Raw genomic sequence first — 17,670 nt, 5'->3', positions numbered from 1 at the left:
AAGTCTTCGACGCGAAAAAAGATTGTTATCCACCGTATGAAACCGTGGATGTAACAGAACTGGGAGCTAACATTGAATTACAATCTTTATTGGACCACACTATGACCAGAATTATAAAAACATGTGAAATAGATTTCACCGGAAAAATGCACGATGAACTGGTTGCTACTTACAAATGGGGATTCGATGGTGCATCTGGGCAAAGTCTTTACAAGCAGGTGTATCAATGTGATTACGAAAATCCTTCAGATGAGTCCATTGTAATGATTTCGATGATTCCATTACAAATAGCATCACAATCGAAAGTTTTATGGAAAAATGCTCATCCGTCCTCGACTCGCCTTTGTAGACCAATTCGGTTCGATTTCGCCAAAGAGAGCAAAGACAAAAACATCGAAAACTATAATTTCATCGACGAACAAATTAACGCGTTGCAGCTTACCAATATCGTTACCGGTAAAGATCAAACCATATCCATTCACCACAAACTACACAGTTCAATGTTCGATGGAAAATCTATAACTCATCTGACGAATGGCTCAACAGAATCGTGCAATGTATGCTTTGCCTTGCCATCGGAAATGAACGACCTGGATAAAATAGCAAGGAAAGAATGTATTGTAGAGAATTACCGTTTCGGAATATCGTCTCTTCATTGCTGGATACGATTTTTCGAGTGTATAATCCATATTGCGTACAGGATACCGTTTAAAAAGAGATCTATATGTACGCAAGAACATAAAGACATTGCAGAGAAACGAAAAGATGCAATACAAAAGACTTTCAAAGAAGCAAAAGGTAATTAATTGTCTTAAACCTAAAATATACGTAGTCCACTTACAAATGAGACATTTATCGCGATTTTGATGTCACTTTTGATAAATAACATCACTCGCTGCATGGTTGACTACGCAAATTTTTTTCGAAATTCTTCATTGTTCGCACCATTACTCTTTCTTCAAATACTGGAAATAGCAAAGGAATCGTTCAATGTAAATTTGTGCAATATACGCGAAATTACAGTTTAACAACTGGAACGATTTTTTTTGTTATTTCCATAATTTGAAGACAGTGCAATGGTACGACCTATGCTTAAGCATCAACTCTTTGTTACAAATTCATTGCACACCTCGTTTTTGTATACTCACACTGACTCTATTGTAACAACTTTAATTTTCTTTCATTAATAACTTCATTCACTTGTGTACTTCTATTTTATGCATTCGATCAATAGTATTTTCAACTTGTTGTATTGGTTCTTATATTCTTTTCTATGTCAAAAGCTTTGCAAATGTTGTGGACAACCATCGCGGAATTAGAGTTGATAATTTATCATTGATAAATGCGAATTGAAAAATAAAACACTTTTATTTTATCCTCGATAGGGCTGCTTATTGATAAGGTCAAGCAAGGTTCAGGCAACTCAAATGACGGAAACACTGCAAGGCGTTTTTTTGAAGGTAGATTAGTTTTTAGTGATTTCATTTCATAGTCTTAATGCGTAATTTTTTGGGGCAGACTGTGAATTTGCTGCAAAGACGACTGGTGTCGACGAAGAATTAATCAGACGATTTCGGACTATTTTAATTGCAGTCAACAGCAATAAAGCAGTTGATATACCAAAATTTAGATATTATGCCTATGAGACTGCGCAGCTTTACATACATCTTTATCGGTGGTACTTCATGCCACCATCAGTCCATAAGGTTTTGATTCATGGTGCAGATCTTATGAATCATTTCGATTTACCGATCGGAATTTTTTCGGAGGAGGCTCAAGAAGCCAGGAATAAGGATTTCCGAAATGCTCGCCAAAATAATTCCAGGAAAAACTCAAGAAAGAACACGAATGAGGATATTTTGCATTGGCTTTTAATATCCTCAGATCCAGTCATCAGCTCTTTGCGTACGTTTTATCCAAAAAAATGCTTTGATTATGACTCCGAACAGGACGAATTGTTCGTCGAAGAAGATGATAATGAAACCGATTCATCGAACTGATCAACAAATTCGTTCTGTGTACTAAATTTATTTATTTTGTCTACTAAATAATGCACTGAACTTGATGTTTAACGGTAACGGTAAAGTAATGATCACTGAAGAATTTAATTTTTTTTTGACGATCGATTAATTGTAAAAAAATAACTGACAATACCAAAAAATTAGAATTAAACTGGATTTTTGACTATTAATGAATTGTAAAAAACTAAAAATTATAACACAAAAACTGGACTAAATAATTTTTTATTCTGACGATCGATTAATTGTAAAAAATACAACAATAACTGTGACATAAGCTGGAATAATTAATTTTTTTATTTTGACGAACGATTAATTATAAAAAATCAACAAAAAAAATTAATACAAATTTTAACAAAGAAACTTAGATGTCAAAGTTCATTATCATTGTAAGAATTACTTTGTTCGCTTCATTTGAAAAAATCCCCATTCCCAAATTATAGGATTGATAATGGAAAGATTTCATTCCAGAATTCTTTCTTCACCGAACCATTTTGGGAGGTGAATAACCAAATTTTCATTAATTTTAAAGTTTGTAGCATCTTAGTTCCTAGAATTCTAGAACTGGGAATGGGAAGACAACTTGGTCCCAGAATTCTTTCTTCACGAAATCATTTTGGGAGGTGAATAAAAACATTTCCATAAATTTGGAAGTTCATATCATCTTAGTTACTTGAGTTCTAGAACTGGGAATGGAAAGACAACTTAGTTCCTTGAGTTCTAGAACTGGAAATGGGAAGACAACTTGATCCCAGAATTCTTTCTTCACGAAATCATTTTGGGAGGTGAGTAACAAAATTTCCATTAATTTTCAAGTTCATAGCATCTTAGTTCCTTGAGTTCTAGAACTGGGAATGGGAAGACAACCTGATCCCAGAATTCTTTCTTCACGAAATTATTTTAGGAGGTAAATAAAGACATTTGAATTAATTTGCAAGTTCATAGCATCTTAGTTCCTTGAATTCTAGAACTGGGAATACTGATTCATTATTCCCAGTTGAAGTACTTGAGGAAGCATGCTTGTATATACGCAAAAATTAATGGATAAATGGTCACTTGACTCTAGTAATAGCTTTCCGAACAATTAGTTTGAGTATCAGATCGCTTTTCTATAGCTGCCAGTGCTTCCACAGAGATTGTCTATTTTCGCTTCTAGAATTTAGGAAAAACGTGTCCTAACGTACTTATACCTTCCTAAATCTGTTAAACTTCGTTACTCATTGAGTAGAGACGACCTACCCTCACTTTATGTGATTTTAAAACTGAAAAATTGAATAGGAAAGTTTTCGATAGTCTAGGAACTTTTACTTCCTTAATCCCTGGGAACACAAATTTAACGGACCAAAATAAAAAAACACGATTGTTCCCAATTCTATTCTGAAGACATAGAACCCAAAATTATCGAGATACGTTACTTTTTGCCAGAGAAAAATGTTCCGCCCCGGAGCCTTACAAAAAAAACACTGTGCGTCGGTCCCGCACGGCCATGAGTGCCGGTTCTCCGAAACGGCTGGAAAATTTTGCGAACTGAATGTGGTTCCTTATAGTACTCGAGTCCCTCAATAAGAACATGAAAAAAAATCAGAGGTGGTGTCGCGACTTTATTTAACTTTTGTTCAATCCAACCGTGGACCAATGGAATAATGGAATTAAAAGAAGGTTGGAACTACTTCAGTTCTCCTCTGTCGACAACAGACGACTAGCCGTTTCTAAAAGACGACTGTCTATCTTTTTTGTTTTTCTACGTATTTGCATCTCGTGATGCTGCTTATCTAGCAAAATCAGAGTGTAAATCATTTAAAAAAAAATTTTAAAAAAATTATTGGTGATATCCTTGCCATCTGTTACTCAAACACAATAATTTAAAGATAAGAAATCTATTTAATGCGGTACTACCATGCCAATTATAAAATCATCAACAAACCAAAAATCCTAAAAAGAAACCTGTGCATGGCACATTAACACTAATACTTCCCCATGACTTCAATTATTTTTTGATAGACCATTTTATTGGCCTCTTTGCCGTAGACAAAATCTACATGATTCCAATCGTTAAGTTTGACCACATCGATTACATGCTGGCCGAAATATTCAATTAAATCTTCAACATCCTGCAGATAACGATAGTTTGAAATGGTGATCATTATAAGGTCATCCATTTGGCGAACGTACCTGTGGTGTACTCAACAAGTCATGTGTTCCGTATAAAATTTGCATTTTAACTTTAATGTTTGATGTTTCGTATTCCGGTGGTGTAGCAGACTTGTATTTCATTAAGTTGTCTTCACTTTTGTAATCGTAGAACTGAAATTTCTTCGAATTAATCAACTGCAAGTAATGATTCAATTGTCTGTAGCTCATTCCTGCTGGGGTGTGTTTCAAAATTGGCCCAAGTAGGGTCTGAAAAGATTGACAAACATTTCATAGATGAACGTGGAAAATCACTTGAAATTCATTATCAGACCCCATTGAATTGTGGACGATTTTTCCCCACCAATGCGAAAAGTAAATTACCACACAGGGATGCAAAAGGTGTTCCGTCTTTACAAAACATAGTGGCTCCATTTTCTGCTTCACTCATACCGATAGGCATTTCGACTATGTTAAACATTGTTAAAGCTTCCTATACAATAACGAATTAAGAGTAAAAAGGGAAATGGATTTTCTCGTATCAATGGTAAAGTACCTCAATCTCATCTGCGTTATTAGCTAAAATACAAATTTTTCCATTACAATACAACAAGATACTTTCGGATTTCAGGTTTGACTTACCGAGAAACTGTGCTAAAGGAGAAGGATGCTTTATTTTCAAAACTGGTCCTATCCCATGGAATGTTCGAATCTTTTCGTTGTATTCTGGGAATACAGAGAGCATAACGAAGAATACTGTGGTTCCCTGAGAATGCCCAACATAATGCAATGATTTCTGTCCTGTTTTTACAAGAATGTGATCAATATATGCTGGTAAATCGAAGGTACCGATCTCATTCCAACTAAATTCCCAGTATTCGTCATCATTTGGTGTGATAGTGGAATGCTTTTTCGAGAACTTATTTCCGCGTGTGTTACCGAGCCACACATCATACCCAGCATCGGCTAACGTATACGCTGAAAAAACAAACTCAATCAGAAATAGATAGAAAGTTAGAAAGCACAAGCCGGCGCGGTTTCACACTAATGGCTGGGCAGGAAGAGTGCATCATAAATAAGGATTCCTCACCTAATGCCTTATTTTGATACGGTCCCAAGATTAGAAAATCTACAGCTGAGACGTACATTCCATGCATAAGGAATACAACTTTAGATGTTTGCATTTTAGGAGGGATACGATGTAGACTTATGATATAGCCTAAATTTAGAGAACGGACAAGCATTTGCAATATAATTCAATTTTGTACGATAAACTGGAAACGCACCATCTTTCGTCGTAACTTCATAAGACTCGGCTGGGTAGCCATCCCTCTTGATGATGCTCAGCTGTGGGCAAAGAAGAATTTGAATCTTATCTTTCTATATTCAAGTGTACATACTATGGGATCCGGATCTGAAGTAACATTTTGCGTATTACTGCCTCCGATGGAAACATAAATGAGGAAAAGAACGAAAAGTTTAACGTACATTACGGCTTCAAATTGATAACACAACTGAAATAAACTTTGCCCTGCCTCGCCAATTTAATGAACCGAAATTCGTTGAAACCATCAATGTTCATCATCTAAAAAAAATTGCTCACAATTATCCGAAATTATTGTTTTCCGATAATAATAGCGGATCTGACTAGCCACATAAAATATTCAAAATTGCCGTATAAGTGTGATGATGTTACTGATTTGATGACTGATACTGTATGATGCCACTGATGAGCTTTAAAGTTACAAAGTATTTATTGTCACAACCGGTACGTGTTTAGAATTAGTATTTGGTGACAATCTGCACGAAAATGTTGCTGGTCGTAATAGCACAGTTTTTCATTTATTGCAATTTAATTGTAGCCCAGGATGATATCGTAAGCAAAAGTCGACAATGTGTAAATTTGCTGCGAGTGGATCAGTATTTCTATTTCAGACAAAAATGATTGAAAATTCTGGTTATCCAGCAGAACTACACACTGTCGTAACAGAAGACAATTATATTTTGGGTTTACATCGGATTCCAACCAGGGAGCCGACTCCAAAAGTCGCATTGTTAATGCATGGCTTATATTGTTCAGCAGCCGAATTCATTGTTACCGGGCGAAGTAGTTCATTAGGTAAGCACATGATTTTCTAACGTTTTTACGGACTGCTTTTTTATCGGTTTTCGGGACCGACTATCAAAATTGTATTAGCTCAAAAAAGTTTATGTTAAATCAAGTCAATTAGGCTTACCGTGTCCGTGAAAACTTTAAACTTTGAATACCATAGAAAGAAGACTTAAATATTACGACTGCGAGCCCTCTTCTATTACTCAATTGCCGTTCATAATCCTTTGTTTAACGTGAACATTTAAATCTGTTAGCTTACTTTCTGGCGGATAATGGGTTCGACGTTTGGTTAGCTAATTCCCGCGGCAACGAGTTCTCTAAAGATCACAAATTTTTGGCATCGAACAGTACTCCGTATTGGAATTTCAGCTTCCATGAAATGGCCAAATATGACCTTCCTACAGTAATTGATCATATTTTGATGACAACCAATCAGAGTGCCCTGCATTACGTTGGTAAGCTGCTAGCTCAAAGCGACATTCTCGGAAGATCTTTTAACACTCAAGTCGCATTTCCTTTCGATTCAAATTTAGGACATTCCCAAGGAACTACTGTCGTAATGGCAATGCTATCCATGCTACCACAATACAATGAAAAAATAATCACATTGCATTTAATGTGCCCAATAGTGTTCCTAAAACATAGCGGGGTGTTCTTCAGAACCGTTTCTTCCTTTGCCGATCAAATCGAGGTGTTTGGAAAAATATGGTTTGGTTGAAATCAGAAATAATTTTTTTTATATAAAAATCTAGCGAGCTGTAGAATCTATGGAAACAGGCGAGATGTTTCCAGGAAGCCCAGCTTTTCGTAAACTTTTAAGTTTTTTCTGCAGTAAATCGTCGCCATCATATCAAATGTGTAAAGATTACGTGTTCGCTACTGCTGGACCCACATTTCAATGGAACGATGTAAAATGAACACTTTTTTATTGCAAATTGTTATTGCATTTACGATTTTGTTTTATTAGGACCTTTTTATCGATCCGAAACTTTTCGATCACTTTCCGAACAGGTGAGTAGAGTTTTCGTTAAAAAATTTGTTGTACGTTCACCATTATTTAGAATCAATAAACTTGTTTAAATCTACTTAAATCTCTAATGTACCAATTGTTGTGATCATTTTTTTTCAGTGTCAGTTACAAGCAATTGATTCATTATGGACAAATAATCAAAGCCGGAGGAAGTAAAGTCGATGTGATTTTTCGAAAAGTATTTGATTTCAAGCGCCTTCATTTTAGCTCGATTCCTTCAGTATGATCACAAACATCTTGGAAATCTGGAAGTCTATAATCAGACAACACCTCCTTCCTATCATCTATCGAACGTTGCTGTAAGGATTCATTTCCTTTACGGTACCAACGATTTTTTGGCGTCATACTTTGTAAGGCACCCACAATAAATATGAAAATGTTTCTGGACTATACCAAAGACATTCTTTCACAGGATGTTGAAGGCCTAATGCGGAAATTTAAAACATCAACTGTGGGCATCGATAAATTTTTTGGTTGGAATCATGCTGACTTTTTAATCGGAAAAGAAGTGAACACAGTTAATAGGAAAATTCTTGGAATAATGAATCAATACAACGGTGTACCAACGGAAGGATTCGTATATAATTAAACGAATACGCGAGACCACGTTGCTTTTGGTTTTTTTGAGTGGTTTTTTCACAATTCTTTTATTTTCTTTAATTGCACCGTTTCAGTTCTTCGTGGATATTTGTAATTGGACATGTAAATGAAAGATAGGAATGCAAATAAACTGAATGGAAGAGAAAAAAGGCTTTTATATGTATAGAACTCCAACAACGTCATGTGCTATCGACATCGATGATAAAATAAAGAATGAGCTTTAATGTGTTCATCTTATAGCAACATAATGTCAAAAAAATGAAGTAAAAGATTTGGAATCAGACGATTGTTTAAACAAACGAGGTAGTAGAGTCGATGAGTAACTGCATGATTATCAATTTCAAAAAGGAAAGATAGCATTTCTGTCAGTGTCAGTGTCAGTGCCGATCTCTTACCTCTATGTAATTTACTGGTGATATGTTAGCCATTATAAGTTCCTTTTAATTAACAGATGGATTTTTAGTTTAACTAAAAACTCTAAGAAAAGTAAAGATGACGGAAGCTTCCTAAAACATCAATAATTCAAGTTTTTCATATGATTCTTTGGACATCCATAATTCTCGGTTTTCGATTGACCAGCCTCGAGCATTTCCAACAAAAGACTCAGCCTTAGACTCTAACTCACAATCATTCAAATATTTCTTAGATTGTGGGAATTTTCTAGAGAAACGCTACACTTAGCTCAATATAATAAGCAATTTTTATGCGAACTCTTGTTTTTTTTAGGTCCTACACTTTTCGAGCTTAATACTAGCGTCATCTATTCGACGTTGATTCACCGAAACAGAACTTTATGTCCACAACGATTTCGCACCAAATTCAAAATTTCTTGACATTTTTTTTAACCAATAAATGGTATAAAATCGATAAAATTCAAGAAGAAAATTTATTTCGAAGCAATCAAACTTTAATGTAAGTTTAAATAACTCACAGGCGTATCTCTAATCTAGCGAAATTTAAAATTTTGTTTTTGATTTTTTCGACATCAACACATGGACGCTGAAAATGTAACAATGATCATTCAACCATTTGACATGTTTAAAAATTAAAAAATGTACAGGGCAGCGTCAATGTAAAAATTGCACAAACGCATACATGTGTGTATGTGCGTGCTGCACTTGTCTACTAAACTAAAGTAACAGAATGTGGCTTCGACATTAATATTTTTTATAGACAAAATAGCGAAATAATTATAAATTATCAAAAGTTGTGTTGTCAATACACTTCCATTATAATTTGGAAAGTAGAGATTTCAATGTCCAACACCTTGATGCATGACGTGAATAATGATCGAGATGTGCGTCAGCGTCAATATGCTTCATATCGAAGCCTCGATCGAAGCTACATTCTGTTACTTTAGTTTAGTAGACAAGTGCAGCACATACACACATGTATGCGTATAGACAATTTTTACATTGACGCTGCCCTGCACATTTTTTAATTTTTAAACATGTCAAATGGTTAAATGATCATTGTTACATTTTCAGCGTCCATGTGTTGATGTCGAAAAAATCAAAAACAAAATTTTAAATTTTGCTAGATTAGAGATACGCCTGTGAGTTATTTAAACTTACATTAAAGTTTGATTGCTTCGAAATAAATTTTCTTCTTGAATTTTATCGATTTTATGCCATTTATTGGTAAAAAAAAATTGTCAAGAAATTTTGAGTTTGGTGCGAAATCGTTGTGGACATAAAGTTTTGTTTCGGTGAATCAACGTCGAACAGATGACGCTAGTATTAAGCTCGAAATATGTGGAACTGTAGGTTTGTTCCAAGTAACTGTAAACACGAACTTTGACAACTCGAACAACGACAATTTCATCCATAGCAACGTCGCTTACGTGATATTTCATACAAATCGACCAACGTCGCCTACGCTATTTACACTGAGGTATTATTGAGGTTATGGTTATATGGATGAAATTTGACAATTCATATGGCCTTGGAACAAACCTGTTGGAACTCAAAAATATAAGAAATCACAATTTCTTGCTAACTATTCTGAGCTAAGTGTATATTCCGCGACGAATTCTTTTTTTAATTTTCAGCTTCCAATTGGATTTGAAATAATTTTTTTTTATGTGCGCGAGTGAGCCACGAACTCACAACCTTCAACTTGCCGGGCTGATGCTCTAACTAATTGAGCTACCGTGGACATTTTTATTTCAAATCCAATTTTGAACCGTTGGTACAACACATGATGTGTATGTTCTTTCATTTATGGAAAAGATTGTGGGAATTGTTCTTGTGACTACTGCAAATATCACTTATGACACTGCCGACTCACGGATCTTTTGAGCGTCAAAATTCAAATGTTAATGTTAATCAACCTTTACATAAATCATATTAACTTTTGAACTTTAGAAGAAATGCTACACGCAAAGAACTTAATGACAATCACACAACAATACGCGGACATCAAGATAACGTTTTATCAGGGAGATAAAAGTGAAACTCGACATAATTTTTGTTTAGTGAGTTGTTATGGTTTGTTTAAGAGTCGCATCGCCAAGACGTCAGGCGATTGGGAAACAAGCGGTCTCAGATTTTAATGAGTGATAGCTCATTCGATTTGTCGTTCAGTTCTAGCGAACACGTATCTGCCATTTTGTTCAACAAAAAATATTTTCTGTGAAAAGGGTTCAAAAGTGAGGCCATGCCAGAGTGTACCGAAAACAGTTTTTCGCCAATAACTCAAGAAAAAATTATTTTCATTTACTGTAATGTTGTACGAATGTGCCTTGTAAAGACTACAGGTAGAGTATACGCATTGATTGGTGCGAGTAGATCGACGAGAGTTATGACTAAAAATATAGTAGATGTTCGGAGAGTCCGCCTACCCTGCAGCATCGATGTTCCACGGAACTGACCTAGCTGTAGCTGGCCTCACCCACTATCGTTCCACTTATAAATGAATCCAGTACTTTTGTGCTGCAAGCTTACAGAAGTCTTGGAAAAAAGTTGGTGCGAAAACGCAGTTTTTTTTTCCTTCTTTCTGGGGGTTCTACAGCTGGAACAGCAACTGGAACGGTCCCACGGCATTAATTTTTTATTGTCCACTATTTTGATATCTTTTACCTTATCAAGAGAAAAACGCTTCGCTATGTCGTGAATATTATTATGTCGTTAAAACAGATCCAATGTTAGTAACAAAAAATTATTACATTTTCTCGGCGGATTTTAGTCAAATAAAGTGTAAGCGTATAGCACATACCTCAGGACTCCGGAACAGTAATTAGTTTTTCAATTGGCCAATATTTGCTACGTGATAGAAGTTTGGAAAACCATTTGCTCTCAATCATATCGTTTTTCTAAACTTCTATCACGTAGCAGTGGGCTACAACACCCCATACTCAGTTCCGCTGAACATCGATGCTGCATACACTATATTTTTAGTCATAACTCTCGTGGATCTACTCGCACCAATCAGTGCGTATACTCTACCTGTAGGTCTTTTCAAGGCCGACATTCGTACAACAGTAAATGAAAATAATTTTTTCTCGAGGTTTTGGCGAAAGACTGTTTTCGGTACACTCTGACACTCAACTGAACGAATGAATGAACCTCAATAAAATCGGAGACCGCTTGTTCCCAAAGTTAGAAAAATCACCTGAAGTTTTGGCGATATGACTATTAACAAATGAAAATCTAGATTCGTTATTTTAGTATTTTATTCTTGTTGCGAAAGCATGTCTAACTAAAATTCCGAAAATATAAATCTGGATTTTCATTTGTTAAACGAAAATCTTGTGGAATCAACAAACCACACCAATTCACAAATTAGAAAACATGTCGAATTTCTCTTTTCTCTGAATCTAAAATCAATTGAAAACATTTTGTGTTGTTACGTAATAATTTTTATTTTGGTTGTAATTTACTGAAGTAAAGATTTTGCCATCCACTGACAATATAATGAGACTTCTAGAATTTAACACAGATTTTCATTGTTAAATGGGATTACAATTTTTTTTGTTTTTGTTTCTTTTTTTTATAAATTTACGTTAAATAATTTGTGTGCTTTTTTTAAGAACATGAAACACTAAGACATTTTTCACTTTACATTCATGAAAACCCATAATTCCTAGATGTATGTGTAATGTGTGTTATTGTTTTGTTTTAACCATTACAGAGCTTAATTAATATATTCAATTAAAATTTGTGTAAGAAGAATGTGTTCGCAAATTTTACTTTTGGTTTGTTTAGTGGTCGAGAGTGAGTGTATGTTCCATCTTTTACTAGTAATTTTATTATTATTTATAAGTAAATTCACTTTTCTATTATAATTATTATGTACAGCTGCCTAATTTCATTTATTATTAAAATTTAATTTCCCGGCTTTTGTTGTATTTTATGATTCTTTTTTTCCTTTTTAAGTTAACATTTTTTGTTTGCTCCATTGATAAAATATTTTGGAAACGTTGATTGGCTTAAAGATTTTTTTTAAATTTAGATAAAAACTTTGATTTTTTCCCGCAATGTTTCGTGCACGTTCTTCTGTCTGTGTTGGTTTTCTTTTTACCTTGAATTCATCCTAATAGACTTTATAATTTTAATTACTTTTTTGCTTGTTATTTTATTCCACTTAATTGATATTCTAATTATATTTAATTAATGTCTTGTATGGATAACTTAATTTTTACTTATTTATTAATATTTATGATTCGTTTGCCATCATATGTTCTTCTTCCTATTTTTTTTTAAATTTATTTATTTTATTACTCCATTTTTGTTTAGTTCATGTACATTCATTTTATTAATTAAATATTTTTTTAAGCATTTAAATCCCTTGTTTGTTTGTTTTTGTTTTGTTATGTTTTTTATTTGTAAAGCGAAAAAGAAAACAGAAACGAAAAAGATTTTTTCTTTAAATTTAAGTTTCTTTTTTATGTTTAATGATTCTCTACAATTTAAAATATTTTTCTTTTTTTGTAGATGTTCTTAATGCTTCTCTTGATAATTTAAGTTACACTTGCTGTTTAATCTTAAAATGACATCATAAACGTGTGATGAGCAATTTCGTATATCCGTAACTAAGGAAGGACAATCAATATCATTAAGTGAAGAGAACTGATGTTTCAATACCCTAGACGCTACCAGTGATTCGCTAGTCATCTTTTATCAGTAACAACAAAAAAGGGGTCAACGAGCTATACCTTATTCTCTTAAATAGTAAAATTTATGATAAAACTAGTGAAGGAATAGATTTTTCTTCGGATACACTAGGATATATCAAACAAAAGAAGCAACGGATTTAATCATCATAGAAGATCGTCGAAGTGCTGATTAATTTTGACTGTTGAGAACCAGATCTACTTCAATTAAAAATTGAAATTTAATCAAATAGATTTTACAAAAACTTTCAGGAAAAACATTGTCAAAAATATTGTTTACCGACCATTTAGTTCAGGAAATTTAATTCTTAAAAAATCGTAAAAATTCCTTAATTTCTAAATTCTGAAATTTAAGAATTTTTCAAGAGTTTTTAAGAATTAAATTCCTAAACGTTACACTGAAAGTTTGTGTTTTTACAAATTCTGGAATAATCATGGCGGCTCCGCAGGTCATACTCGAATCTTTTCTATTTGGAGAGGGTCAATATGCGAAATTTCAGGATTTCCTGCCTTCACCCAGGGAAGACTGACAGTTGTGGTGATGCCATGCATTTAATAAAATTCGTAATTTCTTGGCGAGATGTGATGGGAAGACAATAACAGCAATAAAAATTTAGTATTATTTTACCACTGTTATCTGTGTGTAAATTCAATGATCAATCTCAAACACCGAATGGCGTTAAAGAAGACAGTTTCGAGCAGAAATTTGTTTTGTGCACAAAAATACTCATACACACATTTATGATCAACTTTCAGTTTGTCATTTTATTGTTTAAAAAAAAGGAGAAGAAGAAAATAAAGAAGAAGAAAAAACTAAATTTTAATTGCATTTCATTCATTGGCATTGTTGTTCTCTTATGATCAAAATACGCAATTTTATTTTTCTCTTAAAAATCTAATGATCAACACCTTATCAACAAGGATACACAAATATAATTTCTCATTTTAGTTTTTAATTCAATAAGTTTTTTTTTTGTTGTTTTGCATCAATTTTTCAATTTTATTTTGTCTCTCTGTTAAGGTAAGTTAAATGTTAAGTCATAAGTTAAAACTTACTTTCCTATTACACATAAATGTTACGGTTTTTCGTTTTCTGCCTTTCACTTAATTTTATAATTAAAATTATTAAAAATGTACGGCAATGTGGTGGGCGTTTTATTTCATCTAATTTATTGCAAGTTAAATGTGAACATGAAAAATAATGGGATCTGACGAGAGGATTCAAATGGGGTTTGTTTGTTTGTTGCTGAAGACTCTGTGAAAAGTCATCGAGAGCAAGGTTGATTTTTCTTTAGTTTTTAATTTGTTGCATGTGTAACATTGATTCACTTGTGTCTGACGTTGAGAGTGTAAAATATCTTTCATTTTCATTATAATTTTAAATTTGTGAGAATGTAGGTCTCCGATCTGATTTGATTTGATCTATTCAATATACAACATAAAATCCATTATGTGTACGAGTTTGATTTGCTTTTAATTAAATTTGAGTTTCTGTTGTCAATTTTAGTTTGAATAATGTGCTTTCACTTATCATCGTTCGACTATTATAAAGCCCCTAACTTAAAATCTAAATATTTTCCATTTTTAATTTTTGAATCTTCATAATCTTTGACTTTCACTTGGTATTAAGTGTTTTATAAATTGCTAAATGAATTTCCCTTGCATGTTTTTTTTTTAACTTTGATTTGGATTTTACCGTTTCCTCACTAGAAAATACATTAAATCCACCGTGTGATTCTGATTTTATTTTTAGCATTAAAATATTCCCTTGTACTGTGTGGTTACAAAAACGCAACGTGTTCCGTTCGATATTTTGGCCTTGCTCATAGCACATTGCTTTACAAAATATAAATGTGACAGTTTTGCGGATCAGTTTTTTTCTTAATTTTTTTTTTTTTACAAATTTTAGACATGTACCAACAAAAGGAAAAATTTTTTACAAATAACAAATACGAATATCAATAACAATTACGTTTACGTTTTTTTTTTGTTTTGTTTTCTTTTTTTATAGTATTAAGCACAAAATATTCATTTCGGTTGAGCAGCTACATAAAATATGCATGTTAATTAATTTGGAGTAAGATCCACCATCTCATTTGATTAATATTGTGTTTTCGTATAATTTTTTTTCTTTGCTTTTAATTTATTAAATATTTACTTTTTCATTAAAGAGAAATATAGCAGAAGATGCAAATTATTAATTTTTTTTCTTTTCTTTTTTTTTTTGGAGAGATAAGTTCATTTTGTTTACACTTTTTTATTACAATCAAAATATAGCTTTTCTATTTTATACTTAAATATAAATGTTTTTCATATTTTTTTTTTACTTCACTTTTTAAATTAAATTAAATTATTGTGTAAAAGGAGGCGTCTCTTTTATTTGGCTCATTGATTTACATGTGGTATTATAGGCTATAAAAACTGTCACCAATAAATAAAGTTTTTTTTTCTTTTTGATTTTTCTTTTATTTGGTTAGAGATGTTCATGTATCAAGAATAAAACTATTTCGAAATAACCACAATTTGATTGTTGGCCAATAAAGTTGGACATGGAAAATGTTATCATTCGATTGGAATTTTTTTCGGAAATTACTTTTTAGAAAATATTTTCCGGTTGTATCTGCTCAGGAGGATTTATCAAACTTCTATTGAACTTTAAGAATCGACTGAAATTATAGAGTTGTCGGATTAGCTGAAACAAAGACAAATTTAACTTTTTGTCCAAATACTTATTTTGTTTTTCATTCAACGACATCATCAGGGATTATTGAAATTGAGATCAATTGAATCGAATTCTTACTTCTGAATCAGGTCAGGTTGATCTGACAGTTTGAAGTCAGGTAACCTGAATCTGACAGTTTGAAGTCAGGTAACCTGAATCTGACACTTTGAAGTCAGGTAACCTGAATATGACAGTTTGAAGTCAGATATCCTGAATCTGACAATTCGAAGTCAGGTAACTTGAATCTGACTTATTCAATTTTCACATTAAACCTGACAAGTTTACATGAAAAACTGTGTGAAACTTTCAGGTACATCTGAAACCTGACCATGGCAATATTTTCGGAAATCAGATTTGGGATATATCAGGTGTTTATCTCTAGAAAACTGAGTCTGACCTGAATGAAATCTGGTGCGTCGTGTTCCGTTTCAGGTTAGGAAGAATCGCAAGACTCTGAAGAAGCTGTCGATTTCATTAAGTTCAAAAAGCCATTAGTTCCTGAATTTCCCACCCTCGTACATTATTTCCATGTTAAAGCGATACTTTTCGACTATTCAAACGAATGGATGAAATATTCGTGTCAGTTTGAGTGGGAACAGGCGAATAAAACTTACTAATTCACATAATCATTTACAACGACAAAAAAATATTTTCAATTTTTTAGATTTATTTTAGAAATAATTTGTCTAGGCAGCGCAGATAAGATTGGTTTTTCTTCATCTTATTTCTGAAACAAGAATGTTGAAGAGAGAGGTGAACAGAAAATCGATGAACAAGAAGAACAAAATCTATTTGTTTATTTCTCGTCCTAAGCTTTAACGATTCTTCTCGTTTTTCTAATTATTACTTTTTGCTTCATTATAATGTTACCGCTACGTTCAATCACTTAACTAAGCTAAATCCTAAAATAAAAATTGTTTTTTTACTAACATCCTAATCCCATATATGTTCTGTTTACTTCTTTTACTTCTTCAATGGTTTATCATTAAACTATTAGCTGTCGCTAGATGATAATATTCCGTATAATAATGTAGCGACTCATTGCATTGTTAATAACGATGTTAATTCCAAGAAAATGATCAAAGTTCAGCCATTTCTCTTCATATATTTTTTAGCTAATGAAACCGAAATTTCTTTTTTATTTAAAAATAATTTTCATTTCCTCACATCTTTCGGGTCCATTCAAGGTAATGTAACGTGTATGTAAGTGGTGTGTATGTGTAATGTGTGTTTTAATCGCCCTTCCCTCCCCTAATAATCGGTGCCACGGCTGGTGTGCCATAATATTTAGATCAAATGAAACGTAAGTGGAATTGAGATTTTACGAAGCCAACTAAAATTAATGAGGTGCAAGCGATCTTAAGCGTACAATTCAAATGTTTGAATAGAAATGGTTTGTTTGGAAGAGTTTCTTTTTTCGTTTGTCTTTCTATTCGCGTGATCATTGGTATTCATAAATTGCTTTAGTTTTACCTTGAGCTGCTTTGTCATAGAAAAAATCATTTTGATTGGTTGGAAGGTTTGTCGAAAAAGAAAACAAAAATTTGAGAATTGAGAATTTCTTTTAACCGAAAATGTTCATAGTTTAGCTAGAAATGCATTTTATACCGGTCAGTAAAGAGTGATCCCGTAACATACTCCATTTCCATTTTCCGACTAACCTCTGGCAAACCTGTTATCAATTGAATCTCCTTCTTTATAGATTTGTGATCGATCATGCATTGAATGTGATTCAAATTTTGTGTGACTTTTTTTTTATTAAATCGAGAAATGGAAGAGTTTTGTCTTAAGTTTAAGAGAAGTAGATACAAGTTTTGGTTTTTCTTTTTCATGAAGTCGATAGTTGTTGAGGTCGTGTAAGGTACAACGTCCACTTAGAAGTTAGAAACTGAATAGAGCACATCGGAATTTCAAACCATTTTCGACGAAAAACATTATTTTAAG

General features: G+C 33.0%; 2 protein-coding genes across 2 annotated transcripts; one reads left to right on the top strand and one right to left on the bottom strand.

The window, feature by feature from the left end:
• Positions 1 to 3,910: 3,910 nt before the first annotated feature.
• Positions 3,911 to 5,649, bottom strand: LOC119085811 (lipase 3-like). The gene is made up of 8 exons (XM_037196294.1): positions 5,549 to 5,649; positions 5,435 to 5,495; positions 5,239 to 5,367; positions 4,791 to 5,126; positions 4,705 to 4,727; positions 4,483 to 4,641; positions 4,191 to 4,418; positions 3,911 to 4,129 (listed from the first exon to the last, which is right to left on the bottom strand). The coding sequence occupies exons 1-8, from the start codon at positions 5,636 to 5,638 to the stop codon at positions 3,983 to 3,985; spliced, it is 1,173 nt and encodes a 390-aa protein (XP_037052189.1). The 5' UTR covers positions 5,639 to 5,649; the 3' UTR covers positions 3,911 to 3,982.
• Positions 5,650 to 5,959: 310 nt separating this feature from the next.
• LOC119066669 (lipase 1-like) lies at positions 5,960 to 8,020 on the top strand. The gene is made up of 9 exons (XM_037169255.1): positions 5,960 to 6,024; positions 6,084 to 6,267; positions 6,516 to 6,716; positions 6,795 to 6,952; positions 7,014 to 7,169; positions 7,229 to 7,272; positions 7,391 to 7,443; positions 7,499 to 7,641; positions 7,704 to 8,020. The coding sequence occupies exons 2-9, from the start codon at positions 6,090 to 6,092 to the stop codon at positions 7,878 to 7,880; spliced, it is 1,110 nt and encodes a 369-aa protein (XP_037025150.1). The 5' UTR covers positions 5,960 to 6,024; positions 6,084 to 6,089; the 3' UTR covers positions 7,881 to 8,020.
• Positions 8,021 to 17,670: the final 9,650 nt, after the last annotated feature.

The sequence above is a fragment of the Bradysia coprophila genome, chromosome IV, assembly GCF_014529535.1.
Source record: "Bradysia coprophila strain Holo2 chromosome IV, BU_Bcop_v1, whole genome shotgun sequence".
NCBI classification, from domain to species: Eukaryota; Metazoa; Arthropoda; class Insecta; order Diptera; family Sciaridae; genus Bradysia; species Bradysia coprophila.
This window is presented reverse-complemented; position numbering and strand designations above follow the sequence as displayed.

Coding starts and splice junctions, on each gene's coding strand:
- LOC119085811 (XM_037196294.1), bottom strand. CDS start 5,638: ATGTACGTTAAACTTTTCGTTCTTTTCCTCATTTATGTTTCCATCGGA. Junction 4,642..4,704: donor ATAACGCAGATGAGATTGAG/GTACTTTACCAT, acceptor GTTATTGTATAG/GAAGCTTTAACAATGTTTAA. Junction 4,419..4,482: donor ATCGTCCACAATTCAATGGG/GTCTGATAATGA, acceptor CAATCTTTTCAG/ACCCTACTTGGGCCAATTTT.
- LOC119066669 (XM_037169255.1), top strand. CDS start 6,090: ATGATTGAAAATTCTGGTTATCCAGCAGAACTACACACTGTCGTAACA. Junction 6,268..6,515: donor CGGGCGAAGTAGTTCATTAG/GTAAGCACATGA, acceptor TAAATCTGTTAG/CTTACTTTCTGGCGGATAAT. Junction 7,444..7,498: donor AATAATCAAAGCCGGAGGAA/GTAAAGTCGATG, acceptor CCTTCATTTTAG/CTCGATTCCTTCAGTATGAT.